The sequence below is a fragment of the Ursus arctos genome, unplaced genomic scaffold, assembly GCF_023065955.2.
Source record: "Ursus arctos isolate Adak ecotype North America unplaced genomic scaffold, UrsArc2.0 scaffold_18, whole genome shotgun sequence".
NCBI classification, from domain to species: Eukaryota; Metazoa; Chordata; class Mammalia; order Carnivora; family Ursidae; genus Ursus; species Ursus arctos.
In genome coordinates, this window is record NW_026622852.1 from 57,956,939 (window position 1) to 57,973,711 (window position 16,773).

Here is a 16,773-nt window from a genome sequence, read left to right on the forward strand (position 1 = left end):
GAGCAGGCTCAAAGGCAGATGGTAACAACGCCACCAAGGGCCAGCCGTGTCGCCCCAACTTCACAGACAGGGACACTGAGCTCAGAGGGGCAGAGGGATCCGCACAAGAAATGCTGTTGTCAGGCCCCGGGGTGAGGGAGTGGTTATCAGGACAGAAGGACGGCACCGTCCGCCCCATTACCTGCACTCTGGGTTCCTGCAGCCGGTTTCCGGCCTTTGCCCTTTGGAGCAGGGGGTAATAATTCAACTTCCTCCTGGGGCATCTGGGCCACTTTCTGCAGAAAAATTTTCTCTAAGGCTTGGGCCATTAGCACTATGTCATCTGTGGGCTGAAGACACAGGGAGAGCCAAGGTCACTTGTTGGGCAAGGGGCCACGTGTTTGCAAAGACGTCACTGGCTGTGGCTCAAGAAAACATTTATTCAAAAATCCGTTAAGAGATTTGGTCGGGCAGGCGGGGGCGAGGGGGCAAAAGGAGCGTATTTCAGCGTGGAGACTCTTGAAAGAATTCAGAAAACCAAGAAGAACAAGAACCACCCTTTGGCCCATCCCGTGCAGAAAACAGAACGCTCCACTCGGTTTAGCTCATCTCGGCTGTATCCCGTCGCAATCGCAAACAACAAAATCCCCACCGAGTCAGGACCACGTGGGCCTTCCCTAACCTACTCTTCTACCCGAAAACCATCGTGAACACGTGCTCCCTGGTCGTGCAGTGGCCCGGCCACGTGGGGCGGCTGCACGCGGATGTCACAGTGTGCTCGGCCGCCCGCCCCCCCCCCCCCCGCTGCCACGTGTGCACGTGCTGTGACACCAAACATGTGAGCCCGTCCCGACAGCTGGAGTCTCAAGGTCTGAGGGCAAGAACAGTTCAAAGCGTTTGGTATACAAACTTCCCCCCAAAAGGCTGCTCCAGGCTTTACTACCCTCCCCCGTGGGGGGGCGTGGGCAGCACATGGGACCCCCAAGTGGAGACTGCAGCCAGGGGGATGACATGCCCCCATCTGAGAGCCGCTACAGAGCCCGGGCCCCGCCAGAGGGTCCCCTCTGGGAGCCACGTCGCGGGCGCTTTCTTACCTTGTTATAAATGTAACAATTTGTAAACATGGTGTTGAAGTCCTGCATACATTCGCTCGCGCTCCAGTAATAATTATTTTCTAGTCTCTTCTTAATAGTCCCCATATCCATTGGGTTTTTTATGATTTTATGATAATCCTGGGAAAGAGATTTTCAGAGGCACCATCAGCAGATTCTGCGGCGTTGTGTTCGCCGTCCCTGAGGAGGGCGACTGCACACGGAGCGTCTTCTCGGGTGAGCTGGGCACCGGGGTCGGGCCAAAGGCAGTGTCTGGTCAGCGGAGGGCAGGTGCAGGGTCCGGGGCGAGCGCCCGGCCCACTTCCAACCCCTGCCATACATCTCGCCCGACAGATTCTGCCTGCACAGGCCGTTCTTAGAGACGCACGGGACTGGGCAGCTGGGGCAGGCCCCAGAGCTGATCGGCACTGTGGAGAGGGGGCCGAGTCCCTCCCAGACTCCAAGTCCCGGGCCCACCAGTGACCGGTGCCGAGCTGGGCCTAGAACCCAGGCCACCAACGAGTGGCCCAGGGCTTCCCCAGGCAGCACTCAGGGTTTCTCTATTTGGGTCCAAATAAGAAACCCATCAGATGATGGGGCCAGCACTGAGGAAGCAGCCAGTGTAACCTCCCCTGGAAAGTGGGCCACGACCTGCACTGCAGGGGGCAGAGGCATGGTTCCATGGGAGGGTACACGGCAACAGCAGGGAGGCACGGGTTCTCCCCTGCTCCCTACACTTGGGGACCACCGCCCTCCACACTGTCACGCCCCTGAGGAGCCCCTCCACTCCTCGGTCACCACAGGCCCTGGGCTGTGCCTGGCTTACCGGCACCACAGCTGCCTGGGCCCAGGGGCAGTCCTTCCAGGAGGGGGGCAAGAGAGGGGCAGGAATGCCGGTGGGTGGGGGAGGGGAGGGGTGGGGGGCACTCACGGGCAGGTTCAGCTTGATTGCGTCCACGGGCTGGTAGAAGGGCCAGGCGAACTGGTGTTTCCAGAGGGTCTTCACCACCACATTCTGCATGTACTGCAACTGGTTGGTCTTGCGGCCGGGCTTGGCGGGGTTGGAGACCTCCGGTGGGGGCGGGTTCACCGGGCCCGGGGCCGCCGGGATCCCCGCAGGGGCGACCGTCGTCGTGGTAGACATCCTCCGCGGCTCGCTCACTGGCCGTCACAGCAGCGGCTCGGGGAGGCCCTTGCTTCCACTGTGCTCCTTTTGGAGGCCTGACATCCCATTTCTGGGCCCAACCGGGCAGCACCTACAGGAGAGGAGGGATGGCAGAGACAGGCCGGTCACCCAGGCCCCCCATTCCCAGCCTTGTGGACTCCCGAGCACACGCGAGTGGTCACAGGGAGGCCAGCTCACGTCCCTCAGGCCACTCGCCCTGCTCAGCCCAGCCCTCACCTGTCACAGACCCACTCTCTAACCACTGCTCTCCAGTGGGGGCAGGGATGTGACTTGAACACGGGGCCGCCTGGGCGGGGGCGGGGGGGCAATGCAAGGGCGGGAAGGTGGCGGTCCAGGCACACAGCCAGCAGTGGGAGGCGGAGGCCCAGGACGTGGCCTCTCCTGGCTCACAGCCCAACGGCCTGCCTACTGGGGGCTGACTCGGACTGATCTTGATCGTGGCAATTTTGGGGGAACGATTCACACATAGAGAGCGCTCCGGCATGGACCCCACAGAGCTGAGCCAGGCAAGCAGAGCGTGTGCGGAACCACGCGTGGCATGCGGAGCTGGGCCCCTTTGGGGCGAGGTTCTGACGTAACCGTGAGAACCAGCGCTGGTTTGTGATGGCGGGACAGGGTGTGACACGCCCAGCCCCAGGCCAATGGGAGGGCAGGAGGAGGCGCACCTCGCCCCGCACTCGCAGCAATGCAGGGCTGCTGCGGGCCTCCCCTGTCCCCCTCCAGCTTTCAGGAGTGCTTGCCAGGCTCACGGCTGGGAAGGAAGATGACCAACTACGCCCCAGAACCAACAGGCCAGTCCCGACATCAGAAGCCCCACTCCGTCCTGGATGGAGGCCACGGGCCCCACTTTTACTTGTAGGGCCCAGAGCAGACTGGGGGCCACACATGGAATGAGAAGACCAGGCCACGTCTGTGTGCCCTGCCACACTTTAGGTTTTTATGTGTCCTTGTCACGATACTCAGTTGGGTTGGGGCTGAGTGGCAGCACCCACAGCATAAGGGGCTGGACGGGACTGGGGAGACAGAGCAGCACACGTCCGCGACTAGATCAGCCGCCCCACCTACGACTTGCAAAAGCGGATCGTTAAAGCTTTGAGAATCCCATGAGCTGGTTAACGTCCTGCTGGGAGCTTGCCACCTGCCACGTGGGCGTGTTTGCACCAAATAACTGGCACTTGCTACGAACCACTCCAACCAGGGTGAAAAGGGTTCAAGCAGATAGCAGGTGTGCCTCACCCACCAAGGAGACCTGCTCTGCATTCAAGGGACACCCTGGAACCCCCACGAGGCGCCACGCCCATCACCCCAGGGAACCTACAGCCCCTCCCCTCTTCCACACCCTCCCGGGCGAGCTGGTACCTCTTCTTCTTCTCCATCTTGCCAAGCCAGGGCCATGGCACAGTCAGCATGGTGCCCACGGCCCCCACCAGCTGCTCAGTGGGGGCGGCGGCCGTGCCAGCTCGTGCTAATGGCAATGAGGATGGGTCCTCACTACCAGAAAGATGTGGGAGTCTGGAGCAAACCTGGGTCATCCCTCCCGCCCCACTGCCCCATCCCTACCCCCACCCCCACCCGGTCAGCAAGTGCAAACTTGGCCCGGGCACCACCACCACCTGTGGGGATCTCCCCAGCAGCCTGCCCTCCCTACGTGTCCGGCAGGCGGGGCGGGGGGGTGGGTGTCCAGCACCCAGCACTGCTGCTGCTGCAGGTGCATGGCACAGAAAGCCAGGGAACAGTCAGGGTGCAGCCAGGGCCTAACAATGACCTGGGGGTCAGCGGCCAAGGTGCAGGCCGGCCTCCTCCAAGCAGGAGGACAGGCAGGCATGCTCAGTGCAGCAACAGGCTCAGGCTGCCACCAGGACTTGAGGCCTGCCCCAAGGCCTCCCTCTTCCAGCTCCGGCCACCGCTCCAAATGTGTGGCTGAGCAGGAAGCCAGCTCTGGCCACAAACATGGGAACGCATCCCTAACCCTGTCTTGAGGGAGGTGCCCGGGGGCAGCACGGCAGCTGCCATGAGTCTGAGCCAGGAGCTTGGAGGAGCTTCCTGGACTGCTGCACACCAGCCCTAACCCCCCAAAAACGGCAGTGCCAGGGGGTCCCAGACCACAGAGTGCCCGCAGAGTGCCCGGCACTGGTACGTGCTCCCTGAGGGCCAGCGGTCACTACAGGCCACAGGAATCCTTCCACAGTGGCCCGAAGCAAAGCTTGCCTCTGGCTCGACATCAACAACCCCGGCAGAGTCCATGAGACTCAGCGGGGATGCATGCAGAAAGGGCCAGGTACGCTCCAGCACACAGGTAGGTGCCCACGCTCTGCGGGACTATGCATGGCGAGGAGCCTGTCCCCTTTCTACAAACACTCCGCTGACACAGGGCAGGACACCCCCCACACTCAGACCCCTGCGAACACCTGAGGACAGCCGCAGGGCTCATGGTGTCCCCTCAGGGTGGCAGTGTCCAGCCCTCTGCCTCTCGCAGCACCCGGCAGCCCGGGTACCAGCTCTGGGAAGGTGGGGGGGGGGAGAAGAAGGGCAGCCAGAGCATAAGAGGTTGGGGGCCCCGCATAAGCCCTGCCATCCCAGATGCCAGAACCTACCTCTCAGGACGAGACCAGCAAGGGGACGGTCAGAGAACTTGGGCCAGATGCCCCCAGAGCCTGACCCGTGGGAGCCGCCCCGGGGAGGGAAGAGGACTCAGAGAGGCTCCCCGGGCACAGGTCACCCAGCGCTATCCCCTCTGGGGTGGCAGGCAGGGTGAGTGCCCGCGTTCCTGCAGGGGCACGCACACCATCACCCTTCAGACAGAGCCAGACCTGGGGGTCAGACACTGCCCAATGCACAGCGGGACGGCAGGTCCAGGGCGAGCAGAGCCACAGTGAAAGCCTGGCCTTGCCTTTTTCCCCTGGACGCTTCTCCAGGCCGGACAGGGATGTGACAGACACTGCCGAGCATGCAGGAGAGCCCAAGGCCACCTTGGGAAGCCCCGGGCGGAGGCAAAGGACGGAAAAGGGCCTCCTGGGGGCCCGCAGCCAGCAGAAAGCGAGCCCACTGATCACCACCCACCAGCCCGTGAGGACAGGGGCTCTCACCCTCTGCTTGCATTTCTGAACAGGTTTCTTCAGCAAATGGAAGAGTGCACTCAGTCGATGGCCAAGTGTTTGGGGCTTCTGTTTCTCCTCCTCCAAGGCCTGGGGACGCTGCCCAGGGGTCAGGGGGAGGGCTGAGCAGCCCAGCGTGCTCCCCGAAGGGGAAATCCTAGGACCACCATGAGCCCAAAGCAGGGACTTGCGCTCAGCAGCACTGCCAGCCCCTGGGGTCGCCAGCTCTCACGGGGTCCGCCTGTCCTCCCAGACGCCCAGAGCACCCTGTGATCTTTCAGTGTCTCACGTACAGCCTCTCCCTGTGACATGTCCAGCATCCACCTCACGCCCTGCCCCATGTGACTGCCCCGCCACCCTTGGGCCCAGCCCTCACTGCTGCCCTCCAGGGTCAGGCCAGTGGGAGCAGACAGCAGCAAAAACACCAAGAAGTACGTTGAGTGGTCGGCCATGGCCGCAAGCCCTTCACCCCTGCTGATGCTGAGATGCTCGTGTGACCTGAGGTCAGAGCCACTGTGCCCACTCACAGATGACAACGCCGAGGCTCCTCCCCCCTTGGGGTAGTTCCTGAGCCTAACCACCTGGGCATTCGGGGACAAAAGCCACAGTGGGGGGAGGGGGGATACCCAGGCAGCTGAAGCAGGAGATGGCCCTGCTGTCACCACACCAACATCAAGGACACCTATCAAGGAGGGCCGTGCAGAGGGCGGCAAGGAGCACCCACCTGGGCCTGCCCCACCAGGATTCAAAACTTGGCTCCCCTCACTGGCTGACCTCCTACCGAGTGCTCTCAACCCAACCCCATGGACAGAGACACGGGTGCCATGGCTTCCCACCCACAAGGTTGTAGGGGCCAGGGACATCCTGGCCAATGGCTAGGGAGATGGGTGACACTGGCATGCTGGGCTGGAAGAAAAGGAGCTGTCCTGGTTCCCAAGTCACCTGGGGAGGGGACATGGCACAGCCAAGCGTCCGGGACCAGAGCCTGAGGGTCTCTATACGCCCATTTGCAGGCACTCTGCAGACACAATGAGGTCACACGTGGGACAGATAATTGAAACAGGTCTACCTCAGATAAACTCAGCCTTCCATCCTGCCTCTGTGGCCCAGCAGAGCAGGACCAGACCCTCGATGTCCGCCCAACTCCATGTTAAGGCCAGCCACGCAGGGAAGCATCCTGTCTGTCCGAGAAGCAGGAAGGCTCTTGCTGCACCCACTGCTCTCCCTGGGCCTGCATCTCCAGGTGGGATCTGGCCCCTCTGCAGCCCACCAGGCTTGGGTTCTGTGCAGGAACACGAGACCCCTCAGCCCCACCCCTTGGCCATGCCAGTCTGGGGAGAAACGCCCGGGCAGAAGCCTGGCCCCACACGGGCTGGGGACAGACAGAAGGAGAGACAGAAAACTGCCATGGGGGTCAGCTTGGCCTGCGTCTACTGCCAGGGACCTCCAGCACCTGCTCCTTGAGGGAGTCCCTAGTGGGATACCCCAGGGCCCCCAAATCAAGAAGGAAACAAAGGCAAATTGCGGCCCCAAAAGGGTCTGGTCCCATCTTGTGGCCCAACCTCGTGGCTGGATGGGGGACACCAAGAAGGGGGTCACGTAAGGAGGGAAGAGAAAAAGCCCAGCTGGGACCCGATTTCTCAGGGTCCCCCATCAGCCTGTGGCAACATGCACTGGGTGCCGGTCACAGAAGGGAAAACTGAGGCCCAGGGCGCTCAGAGCTAACAGGTGGCACGGCCAGCTCAGAGGGCTCACAGCACCGCACTGCCTGTTGGGCCCCCATGGACACCCCCACCGCTGCAGACAGCCTGTGAGCCCCAGGGACACCCGACCTCCCCTTAGCTCCAGCACCCACCCCACTCAGGGCACAAGCAGGCGATGCCCGCAGCCACCGTGCCCTGGCTATGGCTGAGGCCTCGCGGGATGGGCTGGAGTCTGACGCCGCTCACCGCCTTCTCTCCTGGGAACCAGGCATACCCTGATTGGGTCTGTTGGATTTCAGAATCCAGCAAGCCCACCATTCCAGGGGAGCTGGGGGGAATCTCTCATATACACCCCACCCCCAGAGCCTGGGATGACGTCCCAGATCAAACACGATATTCTGCAAGGAAACACATGAATTTTCATTGTAAGGATAAATAAGGATCACAGATGGCCTTTTCTCCGCTGCCAAGGGTCAGGTTTTGCTGCAAAAGAATTAGGAAAAAAGCTCCATCCCCAGAGTTTGTGGCGTCCGAGGAGGAGCCGAGGATGGTGGCCCTGTGAGAGGACAGCTGCCCGTCACTGTGGTCAGCTTGTACACCCAGCCTGGGACTCCAGCACGTCACATGGAGGGGGACAGGCCTGTGCTGTCCCTTTCACGGTCTGGCAATCACGGGTGGGCGAGGGCCAGTGGGCGGCGGCCCCCGGCCTCCAGTGCCAGAGCCAGTTTGCTAGAGATGCCTGCTGAAAAGGGAACGATTTCAACACTGTTTGAGAATCTTTCGGATTCAATGCTAATGCTTTGGGGGTGATAGTGGTATTGCATTTATAAGTTTTCTAGAGCCGTTATCTTTTAGGCACAGGTACTCAAAGTCTTCTGAATGACACACATGTCCAGAGCTTGCTTCCCGATAATGGGGGTGGGGCCTGAAAATGAGCAGGAGTCTGGAGGAGACAGGACAGAGCAGAAGCGGAGCGCTCTGGGGGCTGTGGACCGCCCCTCCACTTGTCTGCCCTGAAAGCTCCTACAGCATCAGAAGAGGGCGAACCCCACTTTCCCTTAGGTGTTTGGGGCCCAGCATCCCCCACCCCTTCACAGCAACTGTGAGATCTGGGGAACACGACCTTGCTCCCCACTCACCTGGGTGGAAAGAGGACCCCTGTGCACAGGCTGGGCAAGTGCAGGTGCCAAAGAGACCCAGCACCTGGAGACTAGACACAGACTTACAAAATCGGTAAGCGGCAAGGTCTGCCCTGCACCCCCAGCTGCCCCCAGGGGAGGGGGTGTGCGTCGCATCTTCTAGGGTAAACACGCAGGGGCAACACATACAGCTCCAATTCACTGACATCAGAGCCCACAGGCCCGCCTAACGCCAGCTGGCTGGAAACCATTCTTCTAGAACGTGGGCCTAAAGGTTTGTAAGCACACATAACGCAGGAGCGGTTAATTTCACCGCTAAGCCTCCCGGTAGTCAGGGAGCCTCCAGAATGTGCGCATGGGGCCGTCAGAGCGCAGCGCTCTCCACGCACCTGCTGGCAGCCGCCTCACTCCAGAAAGCTATTTACCGCAGACAACAACCCCCTGCCCCCGTGCAGGCAGCCCTCCAGTCACGGAGCGGGGACTCCAACGCAGCCACAACCAGCAGGGAAGTGGCACTCCTTCCAGGGACAGCCCGGAAGCCTTTGCCCAGAGTCCACTCTGTGCGAGGCACCGTCGGGCAGGAGTGGAGCCCAGGTTCTCAGAGTGGGAGACTGAGGCTCACACGACCTGCCCCACTTCCCAGGGCACACCCGCCAAGGCAGAAAGGCAGCACGTGCAAACTGCGTGAAGGTCAAAGTGCAGACAAGCCGCCTTTGACACAAGAGGATCTGAAACTGCCCAGAGCGGAAACTCAGATAAACCACAAAAACCCTCAAACACAAGTGAAAGCCAGAGATCCGGAGTCCTGGCGAGACCCCGAGGAGGGTTTCCAAAGTGGGCAGCTGGCAGGAGAGGGCAGGGGACACTGCCTGGCCACCCCACCCCCCGGGGCCACACACACTCCACTCTGAGGGGCTCTGTGCTGGACCCTGGGGGATGGGAGGGGGCCCCCCGCACGGCAGGCTGAGAGCTGGGGGCTGGCCTGGAGGCAGCAGGCCATCTCCCCACTGCTTCCCAAGGGCCTGGACTCAGCCTCTGGGACTCCGTCCTCCACAGGGAACTAGAATCCAAGAGAAAACGCAAAAATCCACACCAAGAGGCTCACTCAGCCCACGGGAACATCAGGAAAGACCTTATTCAGGGTCCCCAGACGAACGAGGAGTGGGGGCCTCTGTCCAGTCGCCAGTGTGGAAAGCACCCCCATACCGGACAGCAGCCGCAGCAGCCCTCCCGAACAGGGATGTGGGGGGGGATTCTGCCCCCCAGAGCCACAGGTGGCACGGGAGACAGTGCTGAATGCTCCTGGGCATCGGAGACCGAGGCCAGCGGGGGGCGGACCCCCACAGGCTGGTGGTGGCAGAGCACCTTCAGCCCGGGGTGGGGGGTGAGGCTGGGAAGGGGGCAGGGGCCACACGGTGGGGGACATTACCAGGCTGGCCTGGCCCAGAGCGAGGAACTCTTATTTGGGCCTGGGGCGGGGGAGCCCCAGCTTTCAAAGGAAGGGTCGAGGGGAAGGGACAGGACGGGGCAAAGCTGCACAACTCCACAGGGGTCTGGACCGCAGGAGGGCAAGGGTCAATGGAGGGTCCTCGGGAGGCTCCCAGTGTGGGGGCATCTGAGGGGAGACCGTGGCGTGGCATATCCTGAGGAGGCACCTGAGGATGCTGCCACTGAGGGGGGTGGTCGGAGGTAGGAGTGGGTCCCCAGTCTTGGCTGGGGACGGAGACGAGGGGCAGGGCCTGAGCTTGCCTAGGCCCCCCGTCCTGCTCAGATCCACTGTTCCCACCAGCACCGAGGACGGTCTTCAAAAACTCAGCGTCCTGACGTGGGTGCAGGTGGGCTCACTCTCTCTGTGCCCTGGGGATCTCCGTGCCTGTGCGGGACCCCTCCCCCCGCCACTGCCACAATCCAGTCCCGGTCTCCTTGCAGTCCACGTGGCCTGGCATCGGTGGGGGTCACGTGAGCTCCATCTTCCGGCTGGGGATGGGGGCTCAGAGGCGAAGGGGCACAAGGTCGCCCAGCCAGAAAGAGGCAGAGGCGGGCCTTGAACAAGACCAGGCACCCCACACCAGCCTGCCCAGAGTGGGCCACCTCTGCCACCAGCGGCCGCCTGGGGCTGGCCGTCCAGGTCTCAGGAAACAGGATCCGTGAGGCCAGGGTCGGCTTCCATGACAGACGGAGCCAACTGCCTCCTCGTGTGGGGCCAGGGGAGGGGACCCCAGGGGAGCAGAAGGGCAGGCAGGGCCCCCCACCTGCTGGGCGCTGCTGGACGCCACCTCCCGCCCGCACCCTGGGCCTGTCCCACCCTGCCAGGCACTGCGGCCCCGGCCAGGGCCCCGAGCCCAAAAGGTCGAGGTCGCACCTGCCGTCCAGCAGCAAGGGACCCGCCCCCGCTGGCCCAGGCCCATCAAACGTGCGGGCACTCCACCAGGTCTCTGCAGGACGGTCACAAGGCCCCAGGTCCGGCCTGCAGACGGACCCATGCTGTGCTCCCCTCACCTTCCTGACGCCCCACTGTGTCCTCTGGACTCTGCACCCACAGCACCTGCAGGGCCCAAGCCCCTGGCCCACCCCGTGCTTCCTCAACCCCGTGTCTGCTAACGTGTACTTACTTCTCCCCAGCCCGCCGGCCCTCCTCGGGGAAGCCAAGCTCTGAAGGCTGGCTCCTTTCTTGCCCGAACATCAGCCCCAACTCGGACCTGACACCCCACTGCGGGAGGCGCCTCCAGCCCTGCCGAGCGGGGCTCGTGGCTCACCAGTGGGGGGCCAGGCCAGTCGCACCCCCTCACCTCTGCGAGGCTCTGTCCCTGTAGGTCTTTTGACCTCCCCGCTCCCGCCCCCAGGAGGAACACAAAAAGACCTGCTACCAGGCATGCCTCTCAAGGGGTACAAAGGCCCAGGGGATCTGGGGAGTTACACACGCTCAGAGGGCACCCCCAAGGCCAGGCCACAGGCTGCACCGAATAACGCCTTCCGTGCGTGACCCACAGCTCAAAGGAACCTATCCTCAGGGAACAACGTGAGGAGGCCAGAGGGGAGGAGCGTGTTCTCTGGGTCAGTCAGTCTCCCTGAGGACACTAGCGGTCAGGTGATGCTGCCCACACATGGAGGTGGGGGGCCCGGCCCTGTGAACACCACTGTTCAGCATGCCTGCAGCTCCACCCACCCGGCAATCTTCCAGAACAAGACTCTAGCCGGCCAACCCAGTGCGGGGCGCGGCCCTCAGGCCCTGGTGGGTTCAATCCCAGGGAGATGGCCGTCTCTTCTCTGAGATGGGCTGACGGGACCATTTCACCAACCAGCACTGTCCTGGGCTCCTGGGGCAGCGCTCCACGCTTGCAGGAAGGGAGCCCAGGGAGCTGACTGCCACACCTGATGGGTCCTGACCCGATGCGCCCCCTGCAAGCTGGACCTCGGCCCACCACGGCCTTGCCTCTGCCCTCCACGCCTGTCCACCCAGACACAGAGGGCGAGGGAGGGACCTCCTGAGTGTCTGGCCACCCCTCATATAAAGTGAGTGGGACTACAGCCTACATACACTGGAAATACTGCTCACGGCGGTGGTGTTACTACAGCCCCATGCTCCCGGATGTTACCGCCCACGGCAGTGGTGTTACTACAGCCCGGTGCTCCCTGACGTTACCGCCCACGGCTGTGGGGTTACTACAGCCCCGTGCTCCCTGACGTTACCGCCCACGGCGGTGGGGTTACTACAGCCCCGTGCTCCCTGACATTACCGCCCAAGGAGGTGGTGTTACTACAGCCCGGTGCTCCCTGAGGTTACCGCCTACGGCAGTGGGGTTACTACAGCCCCGTGCTCCCTGATGTTACCGCCCACGGTGGTGGGGTTATTACAGCCCCAGTGCTCCCTGATGTTACCGCCCACGGTGGTGGGGTTACTACAGCCCCAGTGCTCCCTGATGTTAGTACCCACAGTGGTGGGGTTACTACAGCCCGGTGCTCCCTGATGTTAGTACCCACAGTGGTGGGGTTACTACAGCCCGGTGCTCCCTGACGTTACCGCCCACGGTGGTGGGGTTACTACAGCCCGGTGCTCCCTGACGTTACCGCCCACGGTGGTGGGGTTACTACAGCCCGGTGCTCCCTGATGTTACCGCCCACGGTGGTGGGGTTACTACAGCCCGGTGCTCCCTGATGTTACTACCCACAGTGGTGGGGTTACTACAGTCCCGTGCTCCCTGATGTTACTACCCACGGTGGTGGGGTTACTACAGCCCCAGTGCTTGCATGTGTACCAAGCTCTTCTGCAGGCTCACTTCCCCCTCACTCCTTCAGCCCCTCCTGACAGGCCTGCAGGGGCGGCGGCTCTGTCATCACTGGGGACAGTCACATGGTCATCTGTGTCTCTAACCCCAGCTCCACAATCGGCTGGGCCAGGGCAGCCCGGAGGCAGCTAAGACAGTGTAGCACGGAGAGGTGCATGCCCTATCTGGGCGTCCACAGCCAGCGGAGCCCAAGCTCTTACCGCCCGGCCCCTGGCACTGGGCTGGCACTGCGAGCACCCAGTCAACGTTAGGGCTGGCAGCGCAAGCAGACAGCAATAAGCTGGGGGGAGCACCTCCTTCCTGAGGCCCAAACCTCCCTTTCTGCCCCTGACGCCCACGCTGCACCCCTGTGACACTCTCCGGTCACAGTCATTGCACAGGGAAGGCGTCCCCTCAGCTCTTAGTCACAGAACTGAAATGGTTCCTCCTCCTCTGGTAACCTTTACGAGGGTCCAGACATACAGAACCACGAACGTGTTCCTGCCTGTGGGCAGCGGCCACCATGACAACGGCCAGCAGGTGAGGACACTCCCACCTCCAAGTCCTGGGGCTCCAGGTACCCGGGACCTCAATGGGCCCCCACTGTGGCCACTAAGCTCGATTTTAATCACATGCAGAGAAAATGGACGAGGGGCACCTGAACCGTCACTGCACTCCAAGTGACACTTTGCCAGGAGCTGTAAGAGTACTTCCAAACACCTCACTAGCTTCAGACGAGGTCGCCCACAACCTCTGGGGCCTGTGGCAAGGAGGCAGGGGGCTTCTTCCAAAATGGGTCTCTCAGCTAGCTCTCACTGGAGGTCATAAAGCCCTAAAAAGGAGATCAAGTGAGAGCAGACTCTTCTAGAATAGTTAAAAGCTAGCGAAAGAAATAAACACTCACCCATAGCCCTGAGCCAGCGGAGCTGAAAGCCTCTGGCCACGGGCAGGTTCCCATTATCGCCACTGTAAGCATGCATCCAGGGGCCGGACTTCTCATGTAAACCGCCAACGTGCGAATGATCCCGAAACATGACACTTCGCCTTTAAGAGCCCCCAAGCTTCTCGAATGGCAGGAGCACAGGTACCGAGTGGGGGCAAGCGCCAAAGCGCTTCCTGGACACGCCAGCCACCCCCTGGGCACCTGGACAGTGACCGGTGTCCCCTGACCCAAACACTGGGCAGCCCAGGGCTGCCCGGCCACCTGTCGGTCTCTCCTGCCCAAACAAAAGGGCAAAGTTTCACTCCCAAGAAGATGCAAGTTGCCGGGGCACCCCCAAGTTGCCAGGGCACCCCCACGTTCCCAAACGCAAGGATGCAGCAAGCAGGGTGCTGCTTTCTGCCCTAATTCACTGACATTTCCTTGCGAAACGAAGAATGCTTCAACTGGCTACCGGCCTGCTGATGCAAGGGATACAGGGCCTGCCTTTGGGGTCCCGTTGGTTATAGTTCACAAGTCAGGGAGGAAAAAAAGGAGGACCGGGCGACCTGCCCATCCACACTACTGAGCCAGCTGCCTGAAGTGCCCCCCAAATCAACAACCTGCAGAGCGGCTTCAAGCACGTTTCCTGCGGCAGCCGCTAGGTGGGCTTTGGGTCTGGGTGGGCCCCCACTCCTGGCCCGACCCCAGCTTCCCATGGACCCACAGAGGGAATGCTGCCCTCCCAAGGAGAACAGGGCCACCAGGGGTGGACAGAAAGCCAAACAGACATCGTGGCCGGGCAGCGAGGCAGCGTCCTGTTAGTCCTGCACCAACCCCTCCACTCCAGGAACCAGGAGCCAGCGCGCCCCAAGGAAAGCTCCGCCACCTAGAACCAGGAAGTGGCCGTGCACCTCACCACTGGCTGGGCACCGGGCTCTGGTGGCTGGCAACTCGCCAGCCTGCAGGAAGAGGGCACAGGAAGGAGCCGCTGGCTGCAGCAGCGCACTGGGCTGGGCGGTGCACGGCCCCCCCTCCGCTTTCACTTTCTGCCCAGGACTGCCCGTGAGTCAAAGGCGGGAGCAGAGTGTTTACAAATCCCGTCCTTTATTAAAAGCTCTCTTCCAAAGCACGCGTGAGCTGCGGCTGAAGAAAATCAATTACTCTACTTCCTAAAAACAAAACAAAAATCAAACGGTGCCGAATGTCCACCCCAAGAAAGCGTCTTAAATCCTTCCTCCCTGGATGTCCCCATGGCAGGGCTGGGACTGGATCTAGGCCTCTGAGGAGCTGCTGGGAGGCTGCTTCCAGATGCCCAGGGGCCGAAGCACCCCCCAGGTCACCTGGAAAGGTCAGACAGAAATGCCCCTTGCCTCCAGGCGTCACCTCCTGTCCCTCCCGCCCCACAACGCAGTGTGCCCTATCTTTCCTGATCTGTAACCACCAGCACACATCAAGGCCTCAAGACAGAAAAGGGCAAACACAGAGCTTTATTTGCAAATGAGAGGCCACATTCAGGGCCGCTGTGAAGGGCCCTTGGAAGGAGGGGAAGAGGTCCCTAACTCCTGAGGACTGACCCCTTGCACAGATTCAGACCTTTTTTTGACCACTTTAAAGCCAAAACTACTCCCCCCAAAAAACGCCAGGCCAGGCCACTTTCTGTAGACTTGAGGATCTCGCAGGGCCACTCCATGGGCCCAGGAAAAGAATCCCCATCTTAAAGGAAAGAGTAAGGGAGACAGCCAACAAAAACTCCCCTCTCCGTCCTCACTGGGGTGGGGGAGCATGAAGACCAGCCCGGGCGAGTCCTTCCCTCGCTTTCCTCCTATCCCTCCGGCCCGTTAGTTTGCCTACTGACGCACAATACCCACCCCACACCCACCCCCGCTAACTTTGCAGTCCACAACCAAGTTAACAGACGGGGGAGGGACACCAGTTCTGCACGTCTGGGCCGAAAGCTTTCAGCCAAAACGAAGGGTCGCAGGACACTCGGGGAATTGGCCCGACGGAGGGAACTAGCAGAAGAAACCCGCCCCAACCCCATTCTGTGTCCCGACTTTCATCTTTCCAAAACCGTCCCTGGGCCCCAAGGGAAAGGAGGCCGCCGAAGGCTTCTACGCTAGCCCTGCCCCCATATGCGCAACCGGTACAGGGAGAACTCCCCCAGGCCCCCATCTTTATTCACGGGGAGCCCACTAGGGCCATGAAGACGTTCGAGGTTCCCGTGGCGGGCATTCCCCCCCGACGGGCTCGTGCCATGGTCACGCCGGTGCCCACTCGAGGGGAAAAGAGGGGAAGCACCCCGCTCCTCCCACTCCAAGTCGCCCTCGCCCGGATTAAGCGCTTTTCTGGCTGATTTCAAAACGGGAACTGGGTCTCCTCGCCTGGCTGCAACGACCCAGCAACTCCAAACAGCTCAAAGTCAGCGCCGGGCCCCTAACTCTGGGAGGAGGCTGACCCGCGCCACTCCGAGAAGGGCCCGGGCCTGGTCTCGCCCCCCGCCCCGGCGGCGGCGCCGGGCCCCGAGCGGCCCGCAGCCAGGGCGGGCGGGCTCCGGTAAAGTGGCGCCGGGGCGCACGGCGGTCCCGGGACGCCGCCGCGCACCTTCCCCTCCGCGTCCTCCCTCGTTCCCCCTCCGAAAGATGGCGGGCAGAGGAAAGGGGGAAAAAAATCCCTTCCGCGAGGGAGGGCGCGGGAGGCCGGGTTGGCGCGGGGCGCGCGGGCCGTGCCAACTCCGGGCTGCGCGCCCCAGCTGCGGCGACGCCCCCAGCCCTGGGCGCGGGCGGCCGGGAGGGCGCGGGCGAGGGCGAAAGGGAGGGAGCCCGCGCCACCGCCGCCGCCGCCGCCGCGACCCCGGGCGGCCGCCGCGCTTTGTTGCATCGTGGCCGCGCACAAAGGCGGCGGCGGCCCGGGCGCCCGGCACCCGGGACGCGCCGGCGGCCCGCGCGGGGCGCACGGGGCCGCGCTCCCCGGCCCGCCCGGCCCGCCGCCGCCCGCGCCGCCCGCCGCCCCGCGCGCGCAAGGAAGCAAGAGAAAGGCGTACTTGGCCTCGGCGGCTCCACCGGCCGTCCCTCCCGGCCCGCGCGGCCGGCTCCTCTTTGGCTCGCCGGCCCCGGCAGCATAATAGACGCGCCGGAGCCGAGCAGGGCTCATGCGCTGCGCCGCGACGCCTGGCGGGAGTCGTAGTCCGCGGCCGGGCCCGCGCCAGGGCCGCCCAGGGGAGGCCGCGGCGCGCGGACTACATGTCCCGGCCCCGCCGGCGCCGCGCCCCGCCCCGCGCGCCCCCGCCCGCTGCCCGCCCCGCCGACCCGGCCGCGAGCGGGCCCGGCCCGGGGGGCGCGCGGGGCGGGGCGGGGCGGGGACCCCCGGCGGCCGCCCCCAGCCTGGGCCCGCGCG

At 63.1% G+C, this 16,773-nt stretch overlaps 1 protein-coding gene across 2 annotated transcripts in view; it reads right to left on the reverse strand.

Moving 5' to 3' along the window:
* Positions 1-16,554, reverse strand: part of BRD3 (bromodomain containing 3) — a 32,110-nt gene extending 15,556 nt beyond the window's left edge. Inside the window, exons 1-4 of one of the 2 annotated variants that reach the window (XM_048223202.2) lie at positions 16,421-16,554; positions 2,002-2,326; positions 1,074-1,211; positions 182-329 (exon numbers count right to left, since the gene is read on the reverse strand). In XM_048223202.2, coding sequence (XP_048079159.1) covers positions 182-329; positions 1,074-1,211; positions 2,002-2,214 — 499 coding nt within the window. In that variant the 5' untranslated portion in view covers positions 2,215-2,326; positions 16,421-16,554. The remainder of the gene's footprint in view (positions 1-181; positions 330-1,073; positions 1,212-2,001; positions 2,327-16,420) is intronic. The other variant, XM_048223203.2, reaches the window with a different exon arrangement.
* Between the last annotated feature and the right edge of the window lie 219 nt (positions 16,555-16,773).